This window comes from Mauremys reevesii, linkage group 8, assembly GCF_016161935.1.
Source record: "Mauremys reevesii isolate NIE-2019 linkage group 8, ASM1616193v1, whole genome shotgun sequence".
Classification (NCBI taxonomy): domain Eukaryota; kingdom Metazoa; phylum Chordata; order Testudines; family Geoemydidae; genus Mauremys; species Mauremys reevesii.
The window spans coordinates 88,667,351-88,693,462 of record NC_052630.1 but is presented as its reverse complement, the minus strand read 5'-3'; the positions used below and the strand labels follow the sequence as shown (position 1 = coordinate 88,693,462).

Genomic DNA, 26,112 nt, shown 5'->3' with positions numbered 1-26,112 from the left:
AATGACAGGGGTATGGGGGTGCAGGAGGTGATTGGGATGGGGAGGGATGCAGTGAGGGGGATGGGTGTGTAGCCCCATTCCCAGCACTTGGAGATGGGGATTCACATACCTCCAACTCCTGGGTGCCGGCGATGGGGCAACAGACCGTGCAGCTGCATGAGGAGAAGAGGTCTGGGCAACAGCAACACCTGGTCACCCTAGTTGTAAGCATATATTTTTTCCAGAACAAAACTAGGACCTGATCCAACTCCTTCTGATGTAGTTGAAAAGATTCCTATTGATTTCAGTGTGGGTTGGATTGGTCCCTAATTAGGAGGATAAATTCACTGGTATTTTGAACAGTAGTAGTGTCATTAACTAGCTTCAGTTGCCTAGGCTTTTGCCTACTCTGCCAAACACAACAGATCCTATTTGTACTCTGCAGATTAATAGTTGTGGAAAGGTCTATAGAAGACTCTCCACACATTTCCCTATAATGAGCATGCCTTTTAGTAATCAGGATTGTGAAGTTTTTGGTAATAAACATCTAGATCTATTGCATGTTTACATTAACTAGTCTAGGAGAATGATATATCTCTTTAGTCAGCAAAATGGGGACAAATAAAAGTGTGACAATCAAGGGTTATCAAATTCAAATGGTCTAGAGATTAGAAAGTGGACTCTGAGGCGTCTGAATTAATCTGTGATGCGTACTAAAACTAAGTGGAGCTTGTTACATATAAAAGACTAAATTTGTATCTTTTAAACATGGTGTATTCTGTGTTAAGATTAGACCCAATCCTGCTGGGTGGCCAGGACCCTCATCTCTGCAGCCATCTATGCCCACAAATTTCAGTGTGAGCTGAGAATGCTAAGCAAATCATGGGATCGGCTTCTTTTTTTTTAAACAAATCCTCATATGTAGCCTTAGACTCCATAATTTTTTTTAAATTTCCCATCAGCTTCCATTAAACTTGAAAGGAAAATTAATATTTACAGAAAATGTCAAATGCCTTTGAAGATACCCATGTAATATGGACAGGTTCTGACGATTTTTTACGTTGTCAATTACTGAATTGGAGGGATGTGATCATTCGACATTGGTGAGGCCTCATCTGGAGTACTGTGTCCAGTTTTGGGCCCCACTCTACAAGAAGGATGTGGAAAAATTGGAAAGAGTCCAGTGGAGGGCAACAAAAATTATTAGGGGGCTGGAGCACATGACTTATGAGGAGAGGCAGAGGGAACTGGGATTATTTAGTCTGCAGAAGAGAAGGATGAGGGGGGATTTGATAGCTGCTTTCAACTACCTGAAAGGGGGTTCCAAAGAGAATGGATCTAGACTGTTCTCAGTGGTACCCGATGACAGAACAAGGAGTAATGGTCTCAAGTTGCAGTGGGGGGAGTTTTAGGTTGGATATTAGGAAAAACTTTTTCACTAGGAGGGTGGTGAAGCAGTGTAATGGGTTACCTAGGAAGGTGGTGGAATCTCCTTCCTTAGAGGTTTTTAAGGTCAGGCTTGACAAAGCCCTGGCTGGGATGATTTAGTTGGGAATTGGTCCTGCTTTGAGCAGGGGGTTGGACTAGATGACCTCCTGAGGTCCCTTCCAACCCTGATATTCTATGATTCTATGAATTTGGACTACAGGGAGTAGATCATTTTATTCTGTATAACCAATAGACATTTGAACTTGTAGTACTTAAAAATGTATTGGTTCTCCTGCCTGGAGGCTGAAATGCTGCTTAATATGGTCTTTCCAATGTGCTTTATAACTAATGTAAATGTGACTTCATGTCATGGTTCCTAAATTGGCTTATGATATTATAATGAAATTCTGTATCAGTTGTTTTGACAATTAAAATTCTTCACACTTTTCTTTTGGAAAAGAAACTATGTTCCCTCATTAATGTATCTGCATAAGTAATGAATTTGATTCTGTAACAACTGTATATAGCAAAATTATAACCATAAATTTTAATATGATTAACAATTAATCAAGAAAAGTTTAAATTGGACCCGAGAATTGTCTTTTGAGTGTGTGTGTTAGACTGTGTGTGGTTGCATTTCTACATTATTTCTTTTTATCAAAGAAATTAATTATTTCAGGTTATTTCAAATCATTGCTCTTAAATCTACATGTTTTTTACTTGAGATCTTTTAAGTGTTTTTAATGCTTCAATCATTATTTGCGTATTTATAATATTTTAAAGGTCATAGTGGGGCTCAACTCTCTCTCATCATACAATTCCAATAATTCAGATATAAATACTTCATGTACAGTCTTTTACTGTATACCATGTAAAATCAGTAAACTTATAGCACATTATGCTAAAGAATATTCATCCTCATAATAATAGATAGTTAAAATAAGATGTGCTGATGGAGTAACACTGTCTCAGAATTGCCTAGAACATCTTGCCTGCTCAGTCCATAATAACCTTAGCCAACAGCAACTCTGAGTGACCTCTCCTTGTCTCAGTTTCCTAATCACCTAGCAGTTATTTTGATGGAGTCCTCAACCCTTTTCCTATGTGCAGTACCTTCTGGATCATGTTTTTGAAATGGTCTGGCCTCCTTGCCCTCCCCCTTCTGTGTGCTACCCAGAGGTCAGATTCCAAACTAAATCAAGAGAAAGTTTATTTAACCAATCACTATTTCCAAGCATGACCTATATAACAGAGAGAAGAACCAAAGATGCTGGTTAAACGTAGTAAAATGATTTAGGTAAAAGCAGAGAAGTAGGGTGTGACCGATAAAGAAAGAGTGCAAACAAAATGATTCAGAGCGGGGCCAAAGGAACAGAGAAGTAACTGAGAACATAAAAAATGCCATCCACCCACATAAACATATGGAGGAACTTGATGTCCAGCGGTGAAAGCGGGACAGGCCCAGCAACAAGGAAGGGAAACATTCAGTCCTCTTCCAGGAGTCTCTGGCACCCATTGGTCAGCTGGGGGTGAGGGGTGCTGAATGGCCAGCATTCCCCAGTTCCCAGAATTTAACCCAGTGCAGGAGGCATGGGTAGCCTCTTACAGCTCCAATCCAATATCCCATCCTACCCACCTGAACTAGGAATGGGAACCTGGCCTGAGAGAGGCTGCTGGTCTAGCCAATCATCTGTTTGAGGTTCAGAAAGGAATTCTTTCTCCCATGGGCCAATTGGCAGAGATCCGGGGAGTTTTTTGCCTTTTTTCACAGCACCTTCAAACCACAGTTGGTTAAGTAACTAACTGTGGTACTGGGATGGAGTTGTTTATTTGTCACAACTTGCACCCGGTTTCCAGCGTGGTTAAGAGAATAAAATTAATGTTTCCCAGAAGTAAAAGATCTGGGATTTTGGTGATGGGCCTTGGGCTCATGTGATAAGGTGAGACCTTGTGGCTTTTGTGGGCCAGGGTCAGACGTTGTGTCCCACGCATTGTGGCTCACCCTCTGCCCCATCATAGGGTGAGGGTGCTCTGGCTCTGAGAGAGCTGAGATCTGAGACCTACCCCCATTACATGGTAAAGAGACCTGTAACCCCTTCACTGGAACCAATTAAATGCCTAGTATAGGAGAGTATGGGTAATGGGTGGGTAGCGCCCCTCCCCTGTGTTAAAGTTTAATAAAAGTTTAGGTCTGCTGCTTAATTCCATGCATGTCTGTACTCATTTTGCCTCTGTGTCCACGTCAGGGGTGCTGAATAGCAGATCTGTCTCATAAGTATGATAGCATATAGACCAGATGGGTGAACAAATGCAAGCTACACAAGAGAATTCCACCCTCCTTTCTCAGAAGGTTTATTGTGCTGACAAGACAAAACAGCAATGGTGGAAATGAACCTTGTCTGAGGGTTCAGGAAGGAAGGTGATGAGCTACAAAAGGCCTGTAAACTGCAGTGGAATCACCATGGATTAAATGATGATGAAAAAAATATAATTTCTTGGTACTGACAACATGAAACCCAGAAGTTAAGACTATCCTCTTTCTAAAATCTTACAGTTCAAAGAGACGCATAGAAAACAGGATACACAGTAAACGGGGCTGAGGATAACACTGAAGAGATTGTGTTTCATGGGGTGTTTTTATGTGAAATGTTCAAAATGTGATGATCACCCAGAAATTATATTTCACTTCTTAGTTTGTACACTATACTTCCCTGAAATACTGGAACTAAAAACACTCTTCCATTTAATGTTGCCATCTTTTAAGTTGTTCATTTCTGAGACATAGGACTAAAAGAAACTCTTATGCAATGAGCCTGATGGCCAATAAATCACAAAAGGTATGCTTTTCAGCATAATGCTTTTTTCCCCATCTAAGTAAACTAAATAAGCATCCTGCATAAATTAGACTGTAACTAACAAGCTCTTGCTTCATTTTCCCCCCAGTAAACCCATTCCTTTTGCTTATATCCAGAAATGATGAAAACGTTGGCTTATTCTGAGAGTTAGAATCTTAGCTCCAAATGACCTCTAACTAATTAAATTGATATCAGGAGAGAAACACCATGAGAGCACAATACAGAGGTGCTGTAACTTGGGACTGCTGCTTAGCTACTTATAAAGTTTTAGCTTTAAAGCATTAAAAGGATTATATAAAGCCTTCAGATCAGCAAACAACAGGCAGTTGGACAGATTTCAGGAAATTATTGTACTGGTCTCTTACAAGATGTTTCGCAAGCATCAGTACTTTAAAGTTCTTTATGAAAGCTTCTGTAATGCATGCAGTCAGGTACTTGCTTGATAAAACAGTATTTTACTGAAGTAAGAGTGTATAATCACTGGTCTACTTCTGTTCATAAATCTTTTAAACTTATAATAGGTAAAATTATCAATGAGAGAAACAGTTCTAACACATCTTTGAAGGGTGCATGCAATAATTGGGGTCAGATCTACAGGGTATATTCAGAAAAGCTGAGTACTGGAGGGCTTCCAGATGATTTAAAATAAAATAGTTTCTATAGTGCATATATAGTTCAACACCATGCTTCTGGAGCTGGACAAATCACTCTTAATGACTGGTTCAAGTTTGCATATTTCTAAATTATTATTTCATGGTGACTGGCAGTTTTTCTGCTGTTGCACAATATCAAATCTTTTTAAATCTCAATGAATGGGACCTTTTAGAAACTGAGCTACATAGAACATGGGGTCGTTGCTGAAGTTCCTCCATTTTTAATATAAAATATCAAACGAACCTTTAGCTAGTGCTTGTAATAGAATCCTAACCTCTGTTACTTCTGACTTATAGGGTATCTTTGTTACTAGGGTTCAGCCTGATGGACCAGCATCCAGCCTGCTCCAGCCTGGTGATAAAATCCTTAAGGTAAGAGGGAACTATGTTTTTTGTTTAGTTTGTAATTTGAATTTAGTTCTAGATCAAATTTGCACAATATACAAGTAATTTTTTTCCTCACTGCCAATTGGTTTAGACTATTTCCCACTTCTTGTTAGCTAATTTAGTTTATTAATTTAGTTTATAATTAATTCATAGTACTTTATTTAGAGGTAGGCATTTCTCTTCCCTTTCTCAGAGGGAATGGGAACAAACCAGTGTGGAAGGGATGGGAAACATGAAGAAAGGAGACAACTTGTCTTAGTGGCATGCACCACCTTCCTGAGAGCTGAAGAAACCCTCCTGGAGAAATCTCTGAGATCAGAGCTCAGCATTACACAGTAGTGGGGCATGAGGTCCAAGCAGTATTCATTCTTCTCTGTGGCTTCTATTCCCTCAGAGGATGGTAGTGTTCAGGCACAGGAAGGAATTGCTAATGGCAACACAGAGGAAGCTACTAGACCCTGCAGAGAATGGTTCAGAGAGAAAGTCTGTTGCCAGGATTGGCTCAAGCTCTGTAGGCTTATGCTCTGGATCCACAGGGTCTGGAAACTGTGACCTTTCTCCTTCCCATAGACCACAGTCTGCTCCTTTTTGAAATGAGCCTGTGGCATCAAGATGAACTTGGCAGAGAGTTTTTCCTCCGTCGTTTTTGCCCTCCCATGTACTTTTCAGAGAGGGGAGCATTGGGCTCTTCTTTATGTACAGTGAGGTGCCCATCTCGTTACTTCTGTCTATGTGCAATGCAAATACTCCAGTAATCAGTTCCGGAGAACAGACTGACCAAAAATAAAGAATGGTCCTCCACACAGTTCTCTCACACAGGTAAAACCCTGGTAAATGTGCTTTGCATCAAGATCAACAGATTCCAGCTCTGTTAAACTAACAGGATAATACACTCCAAAGGAAAGGGATCTTCACTGGGAATGCCCTTTCACCTGCCCTGCAGAGTTGAAATCATGGATCTAGTAGCAGGAGTATGGTCTCAGGCTCTCTGGATGATGTGGGTAAGGACCCTCTGTAAAGGACCCAAACTATATGTAAACCCATACTTCGAATGGCAACAGATATAACAGTCCCATTTATTGTCTTTAAATGCAAATCCAACAATAGAGCTACTCTGAGATGATAAAAAGCAGTTTTCCTTACAACTTTCTAAAATTGTTTACTTCTTTTAGTCACTATTAGTGTATGCAATATTTTTTTACCTCAACAATTGTGCTGTTGTATAAATGAATAACATCATGCTATTTCAGTGTTATTCCTTTGCTTGTTTCTTGTACGTGAATGAAAGCAAGAATTTGAACATTTTATTAACTCAAGTCATGTTTATGATTTTCACATTTTCTTCCAGTATAAGACCAAATTTCACTGCAGTCACATTTTCACAAAGAAATGTGACTGCAGTACTTTGCCTCTCCTTCACTGTGTGAATATCTTTGAAATACTCTCCCCAGAAGAACTGACTTCCCTTGTGCTGGAGAACAAAAACATTTGAATGGCCTCTGAAGAAACCTGGGGCCTTTTTTGTCAATTGATTTCAAATGAAAGCTCTACATTTTAGTATGGACTATTTAAATCAAGTCCCCTGGTGTAATCCAGGCAAAGGCAAGGCAAACTGCCCTGACAGCATTTTAGAAATTCTCCACTGGTGGAAGATCAAGATTTCCCACTCAGAAGTAATGGCAAATAACTATACTTTTTCAAAAAAAAAAAAGATGCTTTTCTACAGAATCTTGGAAACCATTATTTTTACCTGGAAAATGTATTGTCACTATAAATAGTATTTTCAGGCGGAGTGAGTATGTGAGTGACGGAAGAGTGATTCTAGCTGTGCAAAAGGTTCATAGCAGACTTTGAACCCTCTTGAACTCATCCTGGGGTTGAGGTACATTGTATTTTGCAAACTTCTATAGTGTTGCAATCTGCATTTACACTACTGTATCATACCTGTTCCCTTGTTCTCCAAGGTCACCTTGCACTAGAAAGAATCTCATTGACTTCAACAATCTTTGAATCAGGCCTTCATTGTTGCTAATTTGTTTGCAGTTAACATACATCTGTATGAACTAATTTATTAATGTTATGTTATATTATATTATATTACTTGAAAGTGTTCCCAGAGAGCAAAGAATTAAAGAAATCAGCTAACAAATCTAAAGTAAGTGTTCTAAATAAAAGACAGCTATAATTATAAAGCAGAACATTGATGGTAGGTTAAGTAAAGCAAACAAACAAAGAATAGTACAAAAAATAATGAGGTAAGAATGTTGTCTAAAGTTGCAAGCAATGTGCAAAAACTGTGGGAGTATTCCTGATAGAATCCTTTGTAATTTGTACTGTTTTATACAAGTGTAGATGATGGATTCTACTATTCTGTACATTATATAATTTTTATCTAGAGTGTACAGTTCAGACCTAGTTTAATTTCATAGTTGTCTTGTTATCTCAAGTGATTTTTCATGTTGTCATACAACAGGAACATTTGTTCACAAGCACTCACAGTACAACATGTGAATGGCATTGAGTTATCTACCATTAACAGTGACACATGCTAATGTCACTGCTGTAATAAATTGTTCTGTACTTCCTACATTGTAGCCTGATAATTGCAGAAGTGCAGTAATTTGACTGACCCCATGAGAGAGAATTTCTGGAAATGCCCTTGTCACTAGGTTGACTCAGTGCTCTTTAGAATCAAAGCAACTGAGATCAAGAGATGCAAAGGAATGCTGGAGGTATAATAGCAGCAATACATAATTGCATGGGATGTCTGCTTTCCATTTTAAATTATTTGGAATTTTTCTGTTAACCTAATCTGTACTCTTTCACTTATACATCAACAGGCAGGAGTCTTCATGATATAATTAAATACAAGAAAGACAAAACATATGTATTCCAAATAGGCGACAAGTATTAATAATAAATTTACCTGCAACATTTGGAACTGCACTCTCTCTCTTTAATGCTGTCCATACTGCAAGAGTGAATGCACTGTAACTGAAAAACAGTGCAGATGGTTTACCTACCAACCTAATTTATTATACCTTTTATACTTCTGATCTCATTTGAATAGTGGCACTCAATTAGTTATGATTACTTTGTTGTTGAGAGGAAAAACAGGTTAGATGAAAATATTTATTGTACCTAGTAGACTGCGAGGTCTAACAACATGATTCATGGTGGTAGCTTAGAGCCAATTTTGCCTGTGAACACCATTCAGTTACCATAGGTAACTGAAAAACAGCTTCAAGTGAAAAACAAAGAAGTGCAACTGTCTCCTCTTAGTGAACTACTTTAGCAAAGTTTATCGAGTTAATAAAATAGGATTGCATTTGACCTATATGTAGAAATGTGGAGAGAAGAGGAAGCACACAAGCAGTCTTTCCTTCCCCACCTGTGCACCCTTAAAAGGTGTGGGAAGAAAGTGATGCTTAGCTTTCCCTCTTCTCTGTGCAGTGCCTGGCAAGGCCGGCTAGATGTGTCAGAGGAGTAAACTGAACTTCATGAAGAGGCATAGCAGTAGTCACAGTACCTGCCTCTACCTGGTTGGTGCCACCACTGGGGGAGTGCCTTTCAGGTACAATGAAGTCAAGGGAGTTTACATTGCTGTTTTGTTCTGAAGAGTGACTTTCTAAAAATGGCATCACAGCATTCCAGGTTTATTTCTCACCGTTTCCATATCAAATATAATATGTTTTTTCTCAGTACCAAACTCAAGCTGGGAAGTAAACAAGGTTTTACTTTTGTACATTATCACCAGTAACAGACACACCCTAGGCAAATTATGTCCTCAGTTACCCTTGTGCAATCCTACTATCTTCCAATTATACCTTCTCTTGTATCTGTACAATGCCACTGAAGGCTAATGGGGTTGTGCAGAAGTCAGTGAGTGATCTGACCTGCAGAACCTCTATTACTGATAATGGTGCGCAAGGATGAGAGAACCCAACTTATGCCTCAGAGTCCAGGTAAATTTGCAGAATTGGCAAAGTATAATCTGTTTACTTTTATACAAAGTAAATTCAATTTGGAATCAGTGAGACAGTAAACATGGAACTCCATATGCCAATTTTTTCAGAATAACTTTTCAGAGTAGAACTGCACATTTAGAAACTGAGTTTTAAAAACCACGATAGTGATATGGAAATAATGATTATCAATCTTAAATCAAAATGTTTGTCATCAATTTAAGGCAGCATAAATTCCTTAATCATACAGTAAATCAGCAAGTTGCAGTAGTACTCATTGTCTTGCCTCTGATAATGTTTACAATGTAGTTTAAAATTATGGAAATAATAACCTGAATATCTAAATAATCTTAAAATTATTGGGTCTATAAACTCAATGGTTAATAACTTGACATAAACAATTTTAAATACAGTATTCCATGACATGTATGTCTTTAACTGTCTCCTTAATCATTTTATGAATTTTTCTTTAAGACCAACATACAATTGTATTTTGTTCAGAAAAGTTTGAAAGTACCCAGGTGATTGTGTGGGATATGTGACCTGTTCAGACATAAATATCTACAGCTTTCAGAGCTGTACAAGCATCAGAAGGAAGCAGATCTTGGCGCCACAGCAGCGTGGCCTATTCAGAGTCAGACTGTTGCAGATGCTCCAGAAGAACCAGGTCCATATTGACATGTTAAAAAACAAGCTGGGAGATTTCATGCAGGCATGCGCCCTCCCTCCATGCACCCACAGGTTATGTTTCAGGGGAATTAGTTCTTCTCTTTCTGGCCATTCACCTCTAGTAGTGTTGGAGTAGCTCTCCTACAAGTGTGGGGACAGATTGGATCCAAGCCAAACTATGAACCACGGTTTTGTTTTTTAAAAACAAAAGGTATTGTTGGATGAAATCTGCTTCTATGTTCTGTTCTCACCCCACTTACCAGTTTGGATCTTTTTAAGGGCTCCTCCCTTCTTCTCCAGCTATAGAAGGGTGTTGTTGGGAAAGAATAGGAAAAGCTCCTGCCTCATCACCCTTATCCCCTTGCCCCAGTCGCACGTCATTTTTTACTTTGTCAGCTGTATGGTCCTTGCCCCCCTTCCCGTTTATAGCTGGCAAAAAACAAGACATTATTTTCATGAAAATTTCACCATATTTATGTTGACATTCCAAACTTTTAATTTTTTTAACCAGCTCTATTCCTGGACAACATCTAGAACAGAGCTGTCAGCTAGAGAAGGCCCAAACTGCACTTTGCAGAGTGACACCTGGTGACTAGAAATGTCTAGCGCAACCCAAACCCAAGATTGAGGTCCTGTTTTGCTAAGAACTATATACACATTAAAACTATAAGAAATAGTCCTTATCCTGAAGAGCGCAGACTCTAATAGGCAAAGACCGACAAAGTATTATCACCCCTCTTTCACAAATAAGGAATTAAGTCTGGTTAAGTGACTTGTCTGTGATAACAGACAGGAATTGAACCTGGATTCCCAATCCAATATCTTAACCACAAGACCAACTTGCTTCCTCACAGTGAAATGCTGGTGGATTCTTGGAGCATACTCATTCTTAGTAGCTCTATTGCCACTTATAGCTAACTAGCTGTGTCAAATCTGAGATGTAAATGTTTCTTACTGTAGGTTGTGTATTTCAAGATTTCTATAAAGATAGATATGCACCCAACCCTTCTGTGCACAAAATTCTCAGTGCTTAAACCGGAGTCCTGCATGTAGAGGGCTTGCTGGATTGGACTCATATATACTTAGGTCCAGATTCACAAAGGGATTAAAGTGCCTAACTGCCACTAACTGCTTAATTCCAACATTTAGCTACCACTGGCATTCACCACTTAGCTGCTGCCTAATTCGGTAGGCCTCTAAGTCTAGCTTTCTGCCAGTATAGGCACCTAAACATCTGCTGCTGAGCATGCGCACATCTGCCTCAGTGCTGATCCCAGTTGCCTAGCTCATGCCTAAGCCTTGGCGGGATTGTAAAACTAGGCATTGCCCTACCTTTGTCACCTGCAGGGCCTGATCCATAGATGTACTTGAAGGCCAGAGGAGGGAAGTGATGGTCGTACCTTTATAATCTTTAGCTGAGCGGTTAGCACAGTCACCCAGGATACGGGTGACCCAAAATCAATTCTCTGTTCAAATCTCTATTTAATTGGTTATACAAAATGGAACAATTTCAACAGGAGGGACACAGAGACACCCCATAACAGCCCATAGCTCAGTGATTAGAGCACTCTTCTGAGGGGTTCAAATTCCTGCTCCACATCAGACAGAAGGAGGAATTGAACCATGTCTTGCTTGACTGCTATAACCACTAGGCAAAAGGTAATAAAGTGGGGGGAAGCACCAGCACCACTGTTTTTTGGTTTGGTTTGGTTTTTTTCCAACCCAAGAAAGGGCTTAGGCACCTAACTCCAGGAGAGGGTTCATGGCTGTTAATCCCAAGCAGAGATACGCATCTCCCTTTGGCCTGGATTTAGACAGCTAAATTCCTTTGAGAAGTGGAGCTTAAACTGCACCTGTCTCCTCAGCATTTCCTACTGGCTGTGTGAGGCAGCTCCCTGTTCAGAGTGCTGGATTTTCTGAATCCCATTCTTAGGCACCTACCTCTCCCCATGCCTGGGCACCTACTCCAGACTATGAATTCCACAGAGTGGCAGGCAGGGGCGGCTCCAGATATTTCGCCGCCCCAAGCACGGCAGCATGCTGCGGGGGGCGCTCTGCCGGTCGCCGGTCCCGAGGCTCCGGTGGACTTCCCGCAGGCGTGCTGGGGCCTGGAGCCGCCCCTGGTGGCAGGCGACCTAAGCATCACAGTACTGAGCATTACAAGGCCTAAGTCCCTTTGTGACTAGCTCTTTGGAGAGAGACAAAGCAGTTGAGGTAATATCTTTTATTGGACCCACTTATGATGGTGGAAGACAAGTTTTTCAGCTTCGCAAAGCTCTTCCTCAGGTCAGGTCTGCCGGGAAGAGCTCTGTGAAGCTCAGAGGCTTATCCCTTTCACCAACAAAAGTTGGTGCAATAAAAGATGTTGCCCCACTCACCTTGTTCTCTTTCATATGCTGGGACCAACACAACCACAAGAACTCTACTCCTTAAGGTCATATTCTGCCACCCTTTCTCATGTAGAGTAGAACTTTATTACTTAAATATCCAGAAGTAAGCTACAACTCAGGATTAGAAAGCATGGTGGATTCTGGCCCTTTCTGAGTAATTTCTTACTGCTACACGTAATCATTGTTTATAATTTTAACAAAAAAGTACAGATATTAGATTAAGGCAACTTTATCTAAGCTATAGTGCTCACCATTAAGTTCCTAAAATAGGAATACAGAAAATCAAATCCAAAGTATGTTAGATTCATATTTTGTTTTCCCTCAGTTTCAACAGATTTTGTTAATTGATTGTAGCTATCCGAATGTAAGAGAAATTAGTTAAATTTGTTAGAGATTCACTTTATTCCATGCCATCTGCTGTAATTTTATTAAAATGGACTGAAGGCAGTAGAAATTAAACTGTGCTTTAGTCTGCATGTAAGGCAAAGTGTCCTTTTAATTTTTTAAACATCAATAATATATCATCCAAAATAGCTTAAAGAAATAATTGCTGTGGCTTCTGAATTTTCCAAAATATTTATTGATTTTAATATTGCTGCCCTTTTAAAAGCTGACTTGGTTTTAGTGGATCAGTGATGAAAACTTGTACTGACACAAAAAACAGTGGAGAAAATAATATGTTGACTACTTTGTGAATCAATGCAAAGTGAATCAATGATTAACTCAGCCCACTCATACATCCCTAAATCTGTACCTAATTAATGGCAGTGCTCTCTAAGTCAGTTTTATTGTCTGAAATATGAACTCATTCAATAAAGTAGTGTGGAGCAAGAATGGAATGATCAATGCTTACTTCATTTTCTAACATGATCTGCTTACCCTGTATTATTCTTAATCAAAGAATGTTTTATTGTTCTGGGTTGGTTTTTTTTGTGGGGTGCCACAAGCAGGAGAAAAGGTACGTGTTAAAAATGTAAGGGCCTGGTGCTTACCTATTTGGATTTTCCCCATGTAGTTAAGGAAATTGCAAATTCTTAGTTATGCAGTTTCCTCCCCGTGTGTTTTTCCATTAGGGGAATAGTTCTTCCATTATCCCCAGGCAAAACTTGAAGAAAGTTTGGTCCTCAAAATGTTGCGGAACTTTTCTTCCTCTGCACTGCCACCAGACATCTTCCCTCCCATTCCCCCAGCACCATATTTAATTAATTAATGTTGGTAAAGTGCTTCAAGATCCTCAGGTAGAAGGTGCTGTATTGATGCCAAGTGTTAATTATTTGGAGGATGAAAAGTCATTTGTTTCTGTAGCTTCCTTTTGGCCTCTTTGTGGAACATTAAACAATATCTCATTATCAACCAGAATTTTCATATCTTTTTTCTGTCACTCATAAACTCATAGATAATTTAACTGCTTATCAGATAAGAAACATTTATATTGTTATAAAAAATGGCAGGAATTTTAATAGATCATTTTAAGATGAATGACTATACTATACAAGTCCAGAAAACATGACAAGAAAAATATCTAGTTATTTCAAATAACTTTTGCTTTCATATGTCCTTCAAGTCCAGCAACATCAACATAGAGTATTATTTTAAGAGAGCAGCAGGCAGACAATTTTCATGCTATTTATATGAGAAAATGCAGAATGTGACTTTCCTCTGTTAAAAAAAAAAAAAAGTAAAAATAAAAAATAAAGCCTCAGTTCTTCCCGCTTACATACATTGAGTAGTATCTTATTCTACAAGTAGTACCATTGACTTCAGTGGAACTATTCCAAAGGGCTAATGGTGGCAGAACCTTGCCCTGAATGAATGCTGACCCTCAAGATTATTTGCTACTTACCAAGAAGTGTTTCCTATATTTGATGGGTACACAAAGTGATTGGGGAAAGAAAAGCTCATGCTCAAGTGAGCATACTTTGCCAACTCTCAAAACAAAAAATGGAGATAACTTGGAGAAAAAATTGGTTGTGCAAGATATAGTCTCCTAAAGGCAGGGCGTATATATGTGAAACCACTGCTCACAGGGCTCACCAGTCCTTAGTATGTTTAATGTGATGAGCAGAGTGGAAAAAAGGGGACCTGCTGCTCTACAGGTAGAAGCTGTTGAAGAAGGATGGGCAAGTCATGCAAATGAGCTCCTGTCCACCCTAGCCCTCTGAGCAGCCCTGTGCAATTTCCTTGGGGCTGTGAGGGATGCAGGAGTTACATCTGCCATGGAAATGGCAGAGGATGAGACCTCAATCTGCACCTTGCAGTAGTACTAAAAGGGGGACAGTGGTGGGCCTCCTCCACTTGCCCAGTTTTCATGGGAAGAAGGGGATATTCAGCTCAATGGACTTTGTCACTGATCTGTGGCTAATATAGTGTTTACACAGGCTGGGATTTCAAAGGAGTCTAAGGGAGTTAGGTGCCTAACTTCTGTTAAATTTCAGAGGGATTTGGGTGCCTACTTCCCATTAGTTCCGTTAGAAATACCAGCCAAAATCAACAGAGGTTGCAAGTGCTGTGCCCCTTCCAGGATCCGGTGCAATATCTGTCATGATTCCACCAAGGGCAGTCAGAGCAGAGGCAAAACCAAAGCTGGGATAAGAGAGGATTTTGTAGTCAAGTCCGACCAGGGTCAATACCAGGGGTCCAAGTCTGAGTCAGGAGTCAAAGTCCAAATCAAGGCAAAGTCAAGCCAGTGATTCAAGTGCAAGGAACAGTTATGGCAGCTACAGAAGATCCATACTGTTGTCTGGATACTTCCTGGAATACCGCTTGGGTTTATATAGGGCAAGGAGCCACAGGGTTGCTGTCTGTCAAACCCTTGAGACAGAACTTCCCATGGTCTGGGTCCACAGCAGATCATAGTAAGTGAAGCACAAGTTAGTTACAGCTCCTGCTGAGTGACAACCTGGAGCTGCCAGCTGCCTGGTAGCTCTACAGGCCTAGGTTCTAGACTCAGACTTTAAGGTCAAAGGGGACCATCGTGATCTTCTAGTCTGACCTGCACATTGCAGGCCACAGAACCTCACCTCACCTGTGGGGCCTCACAGTATCACTCTATTTCCAAGGTGATTGTATGTGCTGTACTGTGCATTCATCTTGAGACAAATGTGGCTAATCCAGTTCCTCTGAGCTAGGAAGTCTATCTAACCTATGGGTATACAACAAACAGTAATGGGTCAGAGAGTGGCCCATTTTAGCTTGAAGAAGCTAAATTTCCATCATCAAGCTGAAAGGTGTTTGAGGTAATTTCCCTTTCTCTGTTGGATTTCATCTCACTACCAGATACTGCTAAATCACCCCAACAGAGATTATTTACCACAGGGAATCTTAATACCTCTGACAAGCCAATATGGGTTATTATATGTGATTGAACTGTACTATTAGAGTCTGAGTTAGACAGTAAGTAACTGGGGGCTGGGACTGTCATCTTAAATGTTTGTTCTGCACCAAATGCATGGCTGACACTCAGTAAATAATAAGTTATTAATAATGATAACATAGTGGCAAATTATCCAGAACCCAGCCACTATGCTTTCCTTTTTCAGATTTCAGAACCTGGCCATTGCTTAAATTCTGGCCAACAAACTTGGGATGGATTCTTGGTAAGTCTCCCATTGAATTAGACTTGATGAGGATTTTTCTGTAAAGATGGTATAAATGGTGAAAAAATGTTATAAAACATATTTCTTTTCATTGCAGATGGCAGTGAGAACACATGAAGAGGCAGATACTTCCTGATCCCATTTCAGAGCCAATCTTCTGTCCTGAAGAAATAACACAGTCCATTGTAGAGCATGTTTAGAATGTCTGAGGTATCAGAAGTGAGATTTTTGTGTGTGTATTGGGGAAGCTGTTTAGCTCACCCCATGTAAAGTGTGTTGGGTCTTTGCAATAACATGCATGCTATCTGATATGGCTCATGAATGGGGAACATTTCTCCTCAAAAAGCCTGCCCTTCCTGGTCTTTGTTTTTTTTTAAAGTCAGCATTGAATTTTTTTAGGAATGGTGGGGAAATAATGGCAAATATACAGACCCAATCTGCAGTAGTTCCCACTGAGTAAATCAAGTTACGAATGTTTCAGGGAAAGATATTGGGCCAGCGCGAAAGATATAGGGAAACCACATGCTTTGCAGGTGAAGAACCGCTCATTACTGAGAAATGTCCCTTCTTTTTCAAGGCCATTCAGCTGTAGGGACTTTGGGATTGATCGTATTTAATTTCTCAGTACAATAGCTCCCTATCAATTTTCACCATCACTAGGTCAGAAAAATCTCCAGATTTGACACAGTGTACAGAGCAACAGCAACACAAAGAGTGTCTTTTCCATTTTCTCTGGAGTCCTGACTGGGAGCAGCTGAAAATATCCATTCAGAGCCACAGTACTTCATGTCCTACATATGAAGTTTGTGAGTGTTCGTGGTCTCTTGGCTTCCAGTCAAGGCCTCCGGGTTAAAAATACCCCCCTTCTTAACTGCTGTAAGGAATGTGACTCAGAATGAAATGTCTTCCTTCAGATAAGACTGAAGGATTTGCTGTACCTTCTGAAGCAGCAACAAGCATCTGAATCAGAAATGATGGTAAGGAAAGAAAACTGTGGTAGGAGCATGAGTGGAGATGAGTCTTCAATTCCTTAGCTGATTTTTCTATGCTTTTTGTTGCCTTTTGTGGTGCACTGAGTCTCTAAGCCTGTTATGCATTTCAGGTGTAGAGAAATTTCTAGTCTGCTTATGCAGTTGCCTTCGTTTGACTTGACATTGGGCATTCAGAAGCTCAAAGGTTGCTCTGTAACAGATAAAAGAGGAGGTCTCCCTTAGAAACAGAACTGACGGATATCAAAGAATTTAGAATAAAATAGAGTTACTGCATCTGATTCCCCAGTGCCTATTGCCTTGTGTAGTCAGTTACTGCTAGGCAAAATGCAAGTAAAACTACCAAATCAGAATTCTTCTCTTACACTTGGTTAACATTTTACACCCATTTTGCAATAACTTTGCATTATGTAAGTGCCATTTTCTTGGATGTAAGATTTTTTTTGGTCTTGAATGATCTTGGTAACAAAATAATACTACTCTATAAACTACCCACTGACGTTTAATGCCTAGGCTACATTTGGAAAAAAAACTGTAGGGATTAATAGGCATTTATTCCTGATTTTTTTTTTTTTGGTAACTGAAAGTTTGTCAGCCAGTAGAAGCTGTAATATAATCTTCTTCGGGTGCTTGCTCATATCGATTCCAATTAGGTGTGCGCGCTGCGTGCACGTTCGTTGGAAGATTTTTACCCTAGCAACACTCGGTGGGTCGGCTGGGTCGCCCCCTAGAGTGGTGCCGCCATGGCGCCGGATATATACCCCTGCCGACCCAACGGCCCTACAGTTCCTTCTTACCACCCATGTCGGTCATTGGAACAGTGGAGCGCGGCTTAGCTGATCTCCACTTCCCTAGCTACTCGTAGTTTTCTTACTAATTCTTGTGTATATAGTTATTTTTCTATAGTTGTAGTTAGTTTTATTCGTTCTATAATATAGTTAATGTATATAGTTGCGAGGGGTTCGGGGATTAGCCCCTTCCCTGCACCTGGTACCGGGGCCCATGCCTGGTTCACCGGGCTTCAAACCATGCTCGGCCTGCCACAAGCCGATGCCAATGGGAGATCCCCACGACTCCTGTCTTAAGTGCCTCGGGGAATCCCATCTCTCGGATAAGTGCCGGATCTGTAAGGCCTTAAGCCGAGGACGAAGAAGGAGCGGGACTTTCGTCTCAAACAGCTCCTGATGGAGCCTCCTGCGGGAACGGAGGAAGCTCTCATTCAGCCAACAGACCCTCAGGTTCCACCTGAGCCTGACATCGCCCAAGAACAGGATCACACACAGGACCCTCTTGTCCCTGGCCTTTCCTCTTCCTCCTCTCCAGATGAAGCGGTGGCGGGGACATCCTCCTCGGGCCCTCCCCCAATTGACCTGCGGGCACATCAGGACCTCCTGAGGCGGGTGGCCCTGAATATGAATCTTCAGGTGGAGGAGGTCCCGGAGATAGAAGACCCTGTGGTGGTTATTTTGTCAGCTGACACCCCCACAAGAGTAGCCTTGCCATTCATTCGTACTATTCAGGCAAACGCCAATACCATCTGGCAATCTCCAGCCTCTATTCCGCCCACGGCCAGGGGAGTTGAGCGGAAGTACATGGTACCCTCTAAGGGGTACGAGTACTCCTCCTCCCTGCTCCCTTGTCGTGCAATCGGTCAACGAAAGGGAGCGCCATGGCCAGCAAGCTCCTGCTCCTGCTCCTGCTCCAAAATCAAAGGAGGCTAGGCACATGGACTTATTGGGCCGCAAGGTATACTCTGCTGGGGGCCTCCAACTCAGGGTGGCAAACCAGCAAGCCCTGCTGAGTAGGTACAACTATAACACCTGGGTGGCAGTTGGGAAATTTACGGAGCTAGTGCCCCAAGACTCCCGCCAGGAGTTTGCTGCCCTTTTGGAGGAAGGGAAGAAGGTGGCGAGAACCTCTCTCCAGGCCTTGCTGGACGCAACTGACTCCACAGCCAGGACTCTGGCTTCAGGAGTTGCCATGAGGAGAATTTCATGGCTTCAGGTGTCAGGCCTTCCACCTGAATTACAACAGACTATACAGGACTTGCCCGTTGACTGCCAAGGCCTATTTTCTGAAAAGACTGACCCTAGGCTGCAAAGCCTAAAGGACAACAGGGTGATCATGCGCTCGCTCGGAATGCACACACCTTTGACTCAGCACAGGGCCTTCCATCCTCAGCCTCACCGCCCTTACCCCCCGCCTAGGCCATGACAGGACTTCGGCAGAAGGCACGGCCGAGGCAATCGCAGACGGCAGTCTGGACCCCAAGGGGGTCAAAATCAGGGTCCCTCCAAACCACCCGCGGGACCCAAACCAAACTTTTGAAGGCACACCCGAGGACGGCATACCAGTTGTTTCCCAGGATCCTTCCCCTCCCTTTTACAACCGCCTCTCCTATTTCCTCCCTGCGTGGACCCAACTAACTTCGGATCGTTGGGTCCTACGCACGCTAGAATTTGGATACCACCTCCAGTTTATTTCGCCACCACCCCTACCCCCTATCCTCGTCCCTCTTCAGGGACCCCTCTCACGAGCAATTCCTCTTGCAAGAGGTATGGACGCTCCTTGCCATGGGAGCTATAGAGGAGGTACCGAAGGACTCGAGGGGCAAGGGGTTTTATTCCCGCTATTTCCTAATCCCTAAGGCGAAGGGAGGTCTCAGACCTATCCTAGACCTGCGAGGACTCAACAAGTTCATGATAAAGTTGAAGTATCCCTGGGGACCATCATCCCGTCCTTGGATCCCGGAGACTGGTATGCTGCCCTTGATATGAAGGACGCTTATTTTCACATTGCAATTTACCCACCCCACAGACGGTACCTCCAGTTTGTGGTCAACCGTCAACATTTTCAATTTACAGTCCTTCCGTTTGGCCTCTCTACAGCCCCACGAGTATTCACAAAATGCATGGCTGTAGTCGCCGCCTCCCTCCATCATCGTCGGATACACGTCTTCCCGTATCTCGATGACTGGCTCATTTGAGGGACCTCTGAGATCCAAGTCACCCATCATGTGGGCATCGTCGAAGACCTATTCAGGCGACTAGGCCTGATGATTAATATAGAGAAGTCCACTCTGGTGGTTCAGACACAGAGAATAGACAGACATTGCCATCTCCACTCTCCATCTCACCAGAGCCTGCTTACAGCAGCCTTTTCAGGCAATCAGGTCAATTATACAAGGCCAACAAAACTTCCGAACTCTTCGCACTTCTTCCGGCCCTCCTCTCGCCCTCGGTGGCTGCCTGCCGTTGTGACCCAACACCTCCACTCTCGTCTCTCCGCTCCGCCTCCTTCACCACCTCCTCCCAGCCAGGGCAGAGAGAGAGAGACGATCGACACGACGATCCTCCCGATCCCCTAGGCCCTGGCTCTGGTGGCTGAGACCCTGGTCTGTGCAGGGATGCCATTCCATCCCCCACAGCCTTCGATGACCCTGACAACGGACGTGTCATCACTCGGCTGGGGTGCCCACCTCGAACATCTCCGCACTCAAGGCCTTTGGTCAGCTCAGGAACTGGCCTTGCACATCAATGTGCGGGAGTTGAGAGCCGTCTGCCTTGCGTGCCAGGCGTTTCAAGAGCATATACAAGGCCGTTGTGTCTCAGTGTTCACAGACAACACAACGACCATGTTTTACATAAACAAGCAGGGTGGGGCACGTTCCTCCCTCCTTTGTCAGGAAGCTATTCAGCTCTGGGACTTCTGCATAGCCCACTCGATAGACCTGGTAGCATCTTTTCTCCCAGGGGTTCGGAACACTCTGGCAGATCACCTCAGCAGATCCTTCCTGTCTCACGAGTGGTCGATTCGTCCGGACGTTATCCATTCTGTTTTCCGGAAGTGGGGCTCTCCCCGCATAGACCTCTTCGCCTCCCGCTAGAACAGGAAATGCCATGTGTTCTGCTCCTTCCAAGGTCTCTCCACGGGCTCCATCTCAGACGCATTTCTGATACCGTGGATGAGCCATCTGCTTTACGCCTTCCCACCATTTCCACTGGTTCACAGAGTCCTGCTGAAGCTCTGCAGAGACAGAGCCCACCTGATCATGATCGCTCCAGCGTGGCCGAGGCAACACTGGTACACCATGTTGCTCGACCTGTCGGTGGCCAACCCAATCCCCCTACCTCTTTGCCCGGATCTCATAACTCAGGACCATTGCAGACTTCACCACCCAGACCTGCAATCCCTGCACCTCACAGCATGGTTGCTGCGTGGTTAAGCCAGTCCGAGTTACGTTGCTCTGCTTTGGTACAACAAGTACTCCTGGGTAGTAGGAAACCTTCTACTAGGTTAACATATCTGGCCAAGTGGAAGCATTTCTCCTGCTGGTGCGAACAACATAATGTTGTTCCCACCGAGGTACCAGTCCCTACCATCTTGGACTACCTCTGGTCTCTAAAACAGCACAGCCTAGTGGTATCATCATTAAAGGTGCACCTGGCAGCCATCTCTACCTTCCACCCAGGGGAGAGCGGCCACTCGGTGTTCTCTTACCCCATGGTTTTGAGGTTCCTCAGGGGCTTGGAGCGATTATACCCACAAGTACGCTGCCCCGCCCCAACCTGGGACCTCAACCTAGTTCTAGCCAACTTATGGCTGCTCCCTTCGAGCCGCTAGCAACCTGCTCGCTGCTGTACCTGTCCTGGAAGACAGCTTTCCTCGTAGCCATTACATTGGCAAGACGAGTCTCCGAGCTTCGGGCTCTCACGGTGGACCCCCCACCGTATACAGTGTTTCACAAGGACAAGGTACAACTGCGACCACATCCGGCCTTCCTCCCTAAAGTGGTATCAGCCTTTCATATCAATCAAGATATCTTCCTTCTGGTCTTCTTCCCGAAGCCACACTCATCGCGCCAGAAGCAGCAACTGCACTCCCTAGATGTCCGTAGGGCGCTCGCATTTTACATCGAGCGAACAAAGCCCTTTCGTAAATCTCCCCAACTCTTTGTCGCGGTGGCAGATCGAATGAAGGGCCTACCTGTCTCCTCCCAGAGGATTTCATCTTGGGTGACATCGTGCATCCGCACCTGCTATGACCTGGCTCATGTTCTGATGAGCCACCTTACCGCACATTCTACCAGGGCTCAGGCTTCATCTGCCACCTTCCTGTCGCATGTACCCATCCAGGAGATATGTCGTGCAGCTACCTGGTCCTCGGTCCACACCTTTGTGTCACATTATGCATTGGTACAACAGTCCAGAGATTACGCGGCATTTGGCTCAGCAGTTCTACATTCTGCGACATCTCACTCCGACCCCACCGCCTAGGTAAGGCTTGGGAGTCACCTAATTGGAATCGATATGAGCAAGCACTCAAAGAAGAAAAGATGGTTACTCACCTTTGTAACTGTTGTTCTTTGAGATGTGTTGCTCATATCCATTCCAAACCCGCCCTCCTTCCCCTCTGTCGGAGTAGACAGCAAGAAGGAACTGAAGGGCCGTTGGGTCGGCAGGGGTATATATCCGGCGCCATGGCAGCGCCACTCTAGGGGGCGACCCAGCCGACCCACGAGTGTTGCTAGGGTAAAAATCTTCCAACGAACGTGCACGCGGCGCGCACACACCTAATTGGAATGGATATGAGCAACACATCTCGAAGAACAACAGTTACAAAGGTGAGTAACCATCTTTTCCTCAGAGAATTCAGTGAAGAATTACCTTCTTTCAAAATGGTTGCCATCTCTCATTGTTCTCAGTAGGCGTGACACCGCAGTGACATCATGGGGGGGTTGGGCAGAATTACTTTGTCATTAATCATCTCTTTAATTTAATCTGGGCTGTGGACACTAAAATGCATTAATCTTAATTGTATGGTCATCACTGTAGGACAGAGTTAAGGTTGTTTGGGTGTCCTCACTGTACATTTCTATACTTTAATATGTTTGGATTCATTTTAACTTTAATCATAACTGAATTTCCTGGATTTGTAATTCTTTGTTTTGTTTTTATTTTATTGGTTTTTGGGGGGAGATAATTACAACATCCCTGTAATATATTTTTGCAGTAAATTATTGATAAGTACTCTCAACCTTGCCTCCGTCTTAACATACTGTTTTTGTCAGGAATTAGATCTAAATAACTATACAGGGTACAAAGCAATGGAGAGCAAGGCCCATAAATCCTAGATATACATGGATTTAATAGCATGTGTTACAGGGAGTGGGGTGAATACAGCACATAGGCTGAAAGAAATAGAGGATTCCTGACTGTCATTTATCCATACGTTACCTAACAGAGAATTTTCTTTCCAGTTGTGGCCTGTTTCAGCTGCTCTGGAAGTGTAAGAGTGTGGAGAAAGTGGAAAAGGAAAAGTTATTTACTTATTCCCATAATATAAGAACTAGGGGTCACCAAATGAAATTAATAGGCAGCAGGTTTAAAACAAATAAAAGGAAGTTCTTCTTCATGCAGCGCACAGTCAACTTGTGGAACTCCTTACCTGAGGAGGTTGTGAAGGCTAGGACTATAACAGTGTTTAAAAGAGAACTGGATAAATTCATGGTGGTTAAGTCCATAAATGGCTATTAGCCAGGATGGGTAAGAATGGTGTCCCTAGCCTCTGTTTGTCAGAGGATGGAGATGGATGGCAGGAGAGAGATCACTTATGTTCTTATGTTCTTAATGCGGGGTAAACTGGCACCCTGGGAAATACTCCCTCTGTAAAGAGGGTTTCTCCAGTGACTAGGGCTGGTCCTATGCAACCCTTACTTGCAGAACTAAGCATCTTGTGGATGAGATTGCACAGTTCTTTGGCTTATTCTAAGTGGGTGGAACAGATTGCAGGTAGCTGTGTGACTTTGCTGTAACAAAGATCAGCTCATGAGGTCGCTGTGTATAACGCTAGGGGCCAAGGAGGCCCCAAACACAGCCCTGAATTCCAGCATGTCCTTTTGGGGGTTTGCTTTATGACACACCTTTGAAACCTTTTTCTGCCTGATATTTGTACCCTGTTTCTCAGTGCTAAATTACATTACTGTATGAAGCAAAACAAAAATTAATAAAAGGAGTTGCTCTTTACTGTAGTGTTGTCTTTCTTTTCAGCATGCTTCTGCCTCTTATTCTTTACTTACACCTTTAAAGTACATGTACATAACTGCTGTGGCTACTACGCTGTTATTACATGGCACTTTTCCTACCGTCTGTTTCCCCACCGTCAGAAGTTTGCATCCTGAATCTTTTGCATTCATTATGCATTTTTGTGTTGATGAAGATTTCAACTGTGCGGTTGCCTCTCAAATGAGATCTTCTTCATGTTTCATGAACAACATGGACTCTTCCATTTATTCACCATGCATAGGGGACTGATCCTTTGCTTTTTCAAGACAATGGATGTGTTCAAGTAGAACAGGATCTGGACCCACATATAGCTTCTTCAGAAATTACAGTCCCACTCACATATTATCATTTCTTTATTTTTAATTTATTAAATGTACTTCTCCACTAAAATTCAAACCTCTTTACAAAAATGAAAAAACAATAAACAACAAATATCAGAACAAAATGTACTTCTAGCCCAAACCGGTTGGAACCTGCTTCTTCAGTCACCTCTCCTATCTTTGACAAAAGCCCATGTAAACAGATGAGCTTTTGTACCTTGGACTTGCATAGACCAAGAGTGGAAGATCTTCCATCAAGAGATCCGTTACTTGGCCCTAGACATTCTAATTTAGTGACTTAGTAAAACTGCCACAACTGATGACAAGTTTGTACAGTGTTTGTGTAGAGAGTTGCATGTATGAGAGAGATAACATCTTTTGGAATTTAGGGAAGTTAATCCAGATTTAGACTAATATAACCAAAAGCAGAATTTGGCCCATCTAGTTCACACCAATTCTGTCAAAATATAGCATTTTTTCTTGGGATTTATAGTCATCACCTATTATTTTTAAAAACTTAATGAAATCATCATGTTTTTATAAGTAATCTATTCATGCTTTAAAATTCCAGACCCCCTATCACATCTACCATTCAGCTTTCTGTGGTGGGCCTGAATTCAGTGCAGTTACTCCTGATTTTTCCTAATGTAAATGAGAACAGAATCTGGTCTAATACAACATACACACAATTTTTTTGGTGTAATTTCTTGGACGCAACAGAAGATATGATTAAAACACTGGCCTACAGGAAAAAGTGCAGTGAAGACATTCTCCTAAACACCATGTGAGCCACAGCCTACCAGCAGTCAGAAGTGGATAAAGTACTTGAAAAATAGCACAAATTGAAATAATCTACAGTCACACATCTTCTGGACATAACATGAAAACACTGAAAGGAGGCAGAAATTCTATGGCCCCAAGAACTTGCAGCAAGAGAGTACTGTGGCATTTTAGTCATGTGAAAGAATGCAGGACTAAATAATAAAAAAACAAATCCCTCTGGACTGTTGTTTCTAGTTGGCAAGGTCCTGCATACAAGGGAGCATATGTGACTGTGTTGTGTTGGGGCCATGTTGTGACTGCTGTCTATAGCAGTATGTGGAGTGATCATACACCTGGAAATGCTTATGTCATGTAATCAGTAGTCTTATGCTTTGACACATTTACCTTCGGTAGCTTGTCCACCTGGACAACTGGTGTGGTCTGCCCCTATGGTGATATGCCTAGACTCAACTCAAGAGCTGGATCGTTGTACTTCTGAGGTGGGAGTACCAGCTCTGTCTGTTACAGTGTCTAGATACTACGATAGGCAAAGTAGAGATTAGATAGAACTAGATGTAAACAATTTGCTCAGCAGTATCTATCCTCCTAATACGTAGTTACCCATCTGCCACTTTCCCCGTCATTGTGAACTGCTTTTCTTTTAGCAGTTAATGATGCATTAGGCAGAATTAACTTCTGTGGAAATGTCATTTGGAAACTACAGGGAAAAGCACCTTATAAATTGCTAAGATTATTGATAGATTCAGAGGACATGCTCCCTGAGTATAGGACTCAGCCTGCAGCCCCTCTGCATGCAGGACTCCCAATAGCTTCATTTAGGAGTTCCACACAGAGTGAGTTCACCATCAGGCTCTCACTGCAGATAGCTCACTCTTTATTCAACTGACATATCCGCTTTTTCCATATAGAGTCCTTCCCTGAGTGTTTGCTGTGTTTTCTCTCTTCCATCGCCGCTAGATGATGGTAGCATAACACGTACATACTTGGCTACATCTGCTTGCTTGGCGACCTCTGGAACTAACTTTCTTATGCTT

General features: G+C 42.5%; 1 protein-coding gene across 8 annotated transcripts in view; it reads left to right on the top strand.

Annotated features, from left to right (window-relative positions):
- LRRC7 (leucine rich repeat containing 7) overlaps positions 1-26,112 on the top strand; it is a 345,675-nt gene that overhangs the window by 312,642 nt on the left and 6,921 nt on the right. For 6 of the 8 annotated variants that reach the window (XM_039484896.1, XM_039484891.1, XM_039484895.1 and 3 more), the window contains one exon: positions 5,213-5,287. In XM_039484896.1, the coding sequence (XP_039340830.1) occupies positions 5,213-5,287 (75 nt within the window). Of the gene's footprint in view, positions 1-5,212; positions 5,288-16,019; positions 16,036-26,112 lie in introns of those variants that run through there. The other 2 variants (XM_039484898.1, XM_039484897.1) reach the window with 2 other exon arrangements.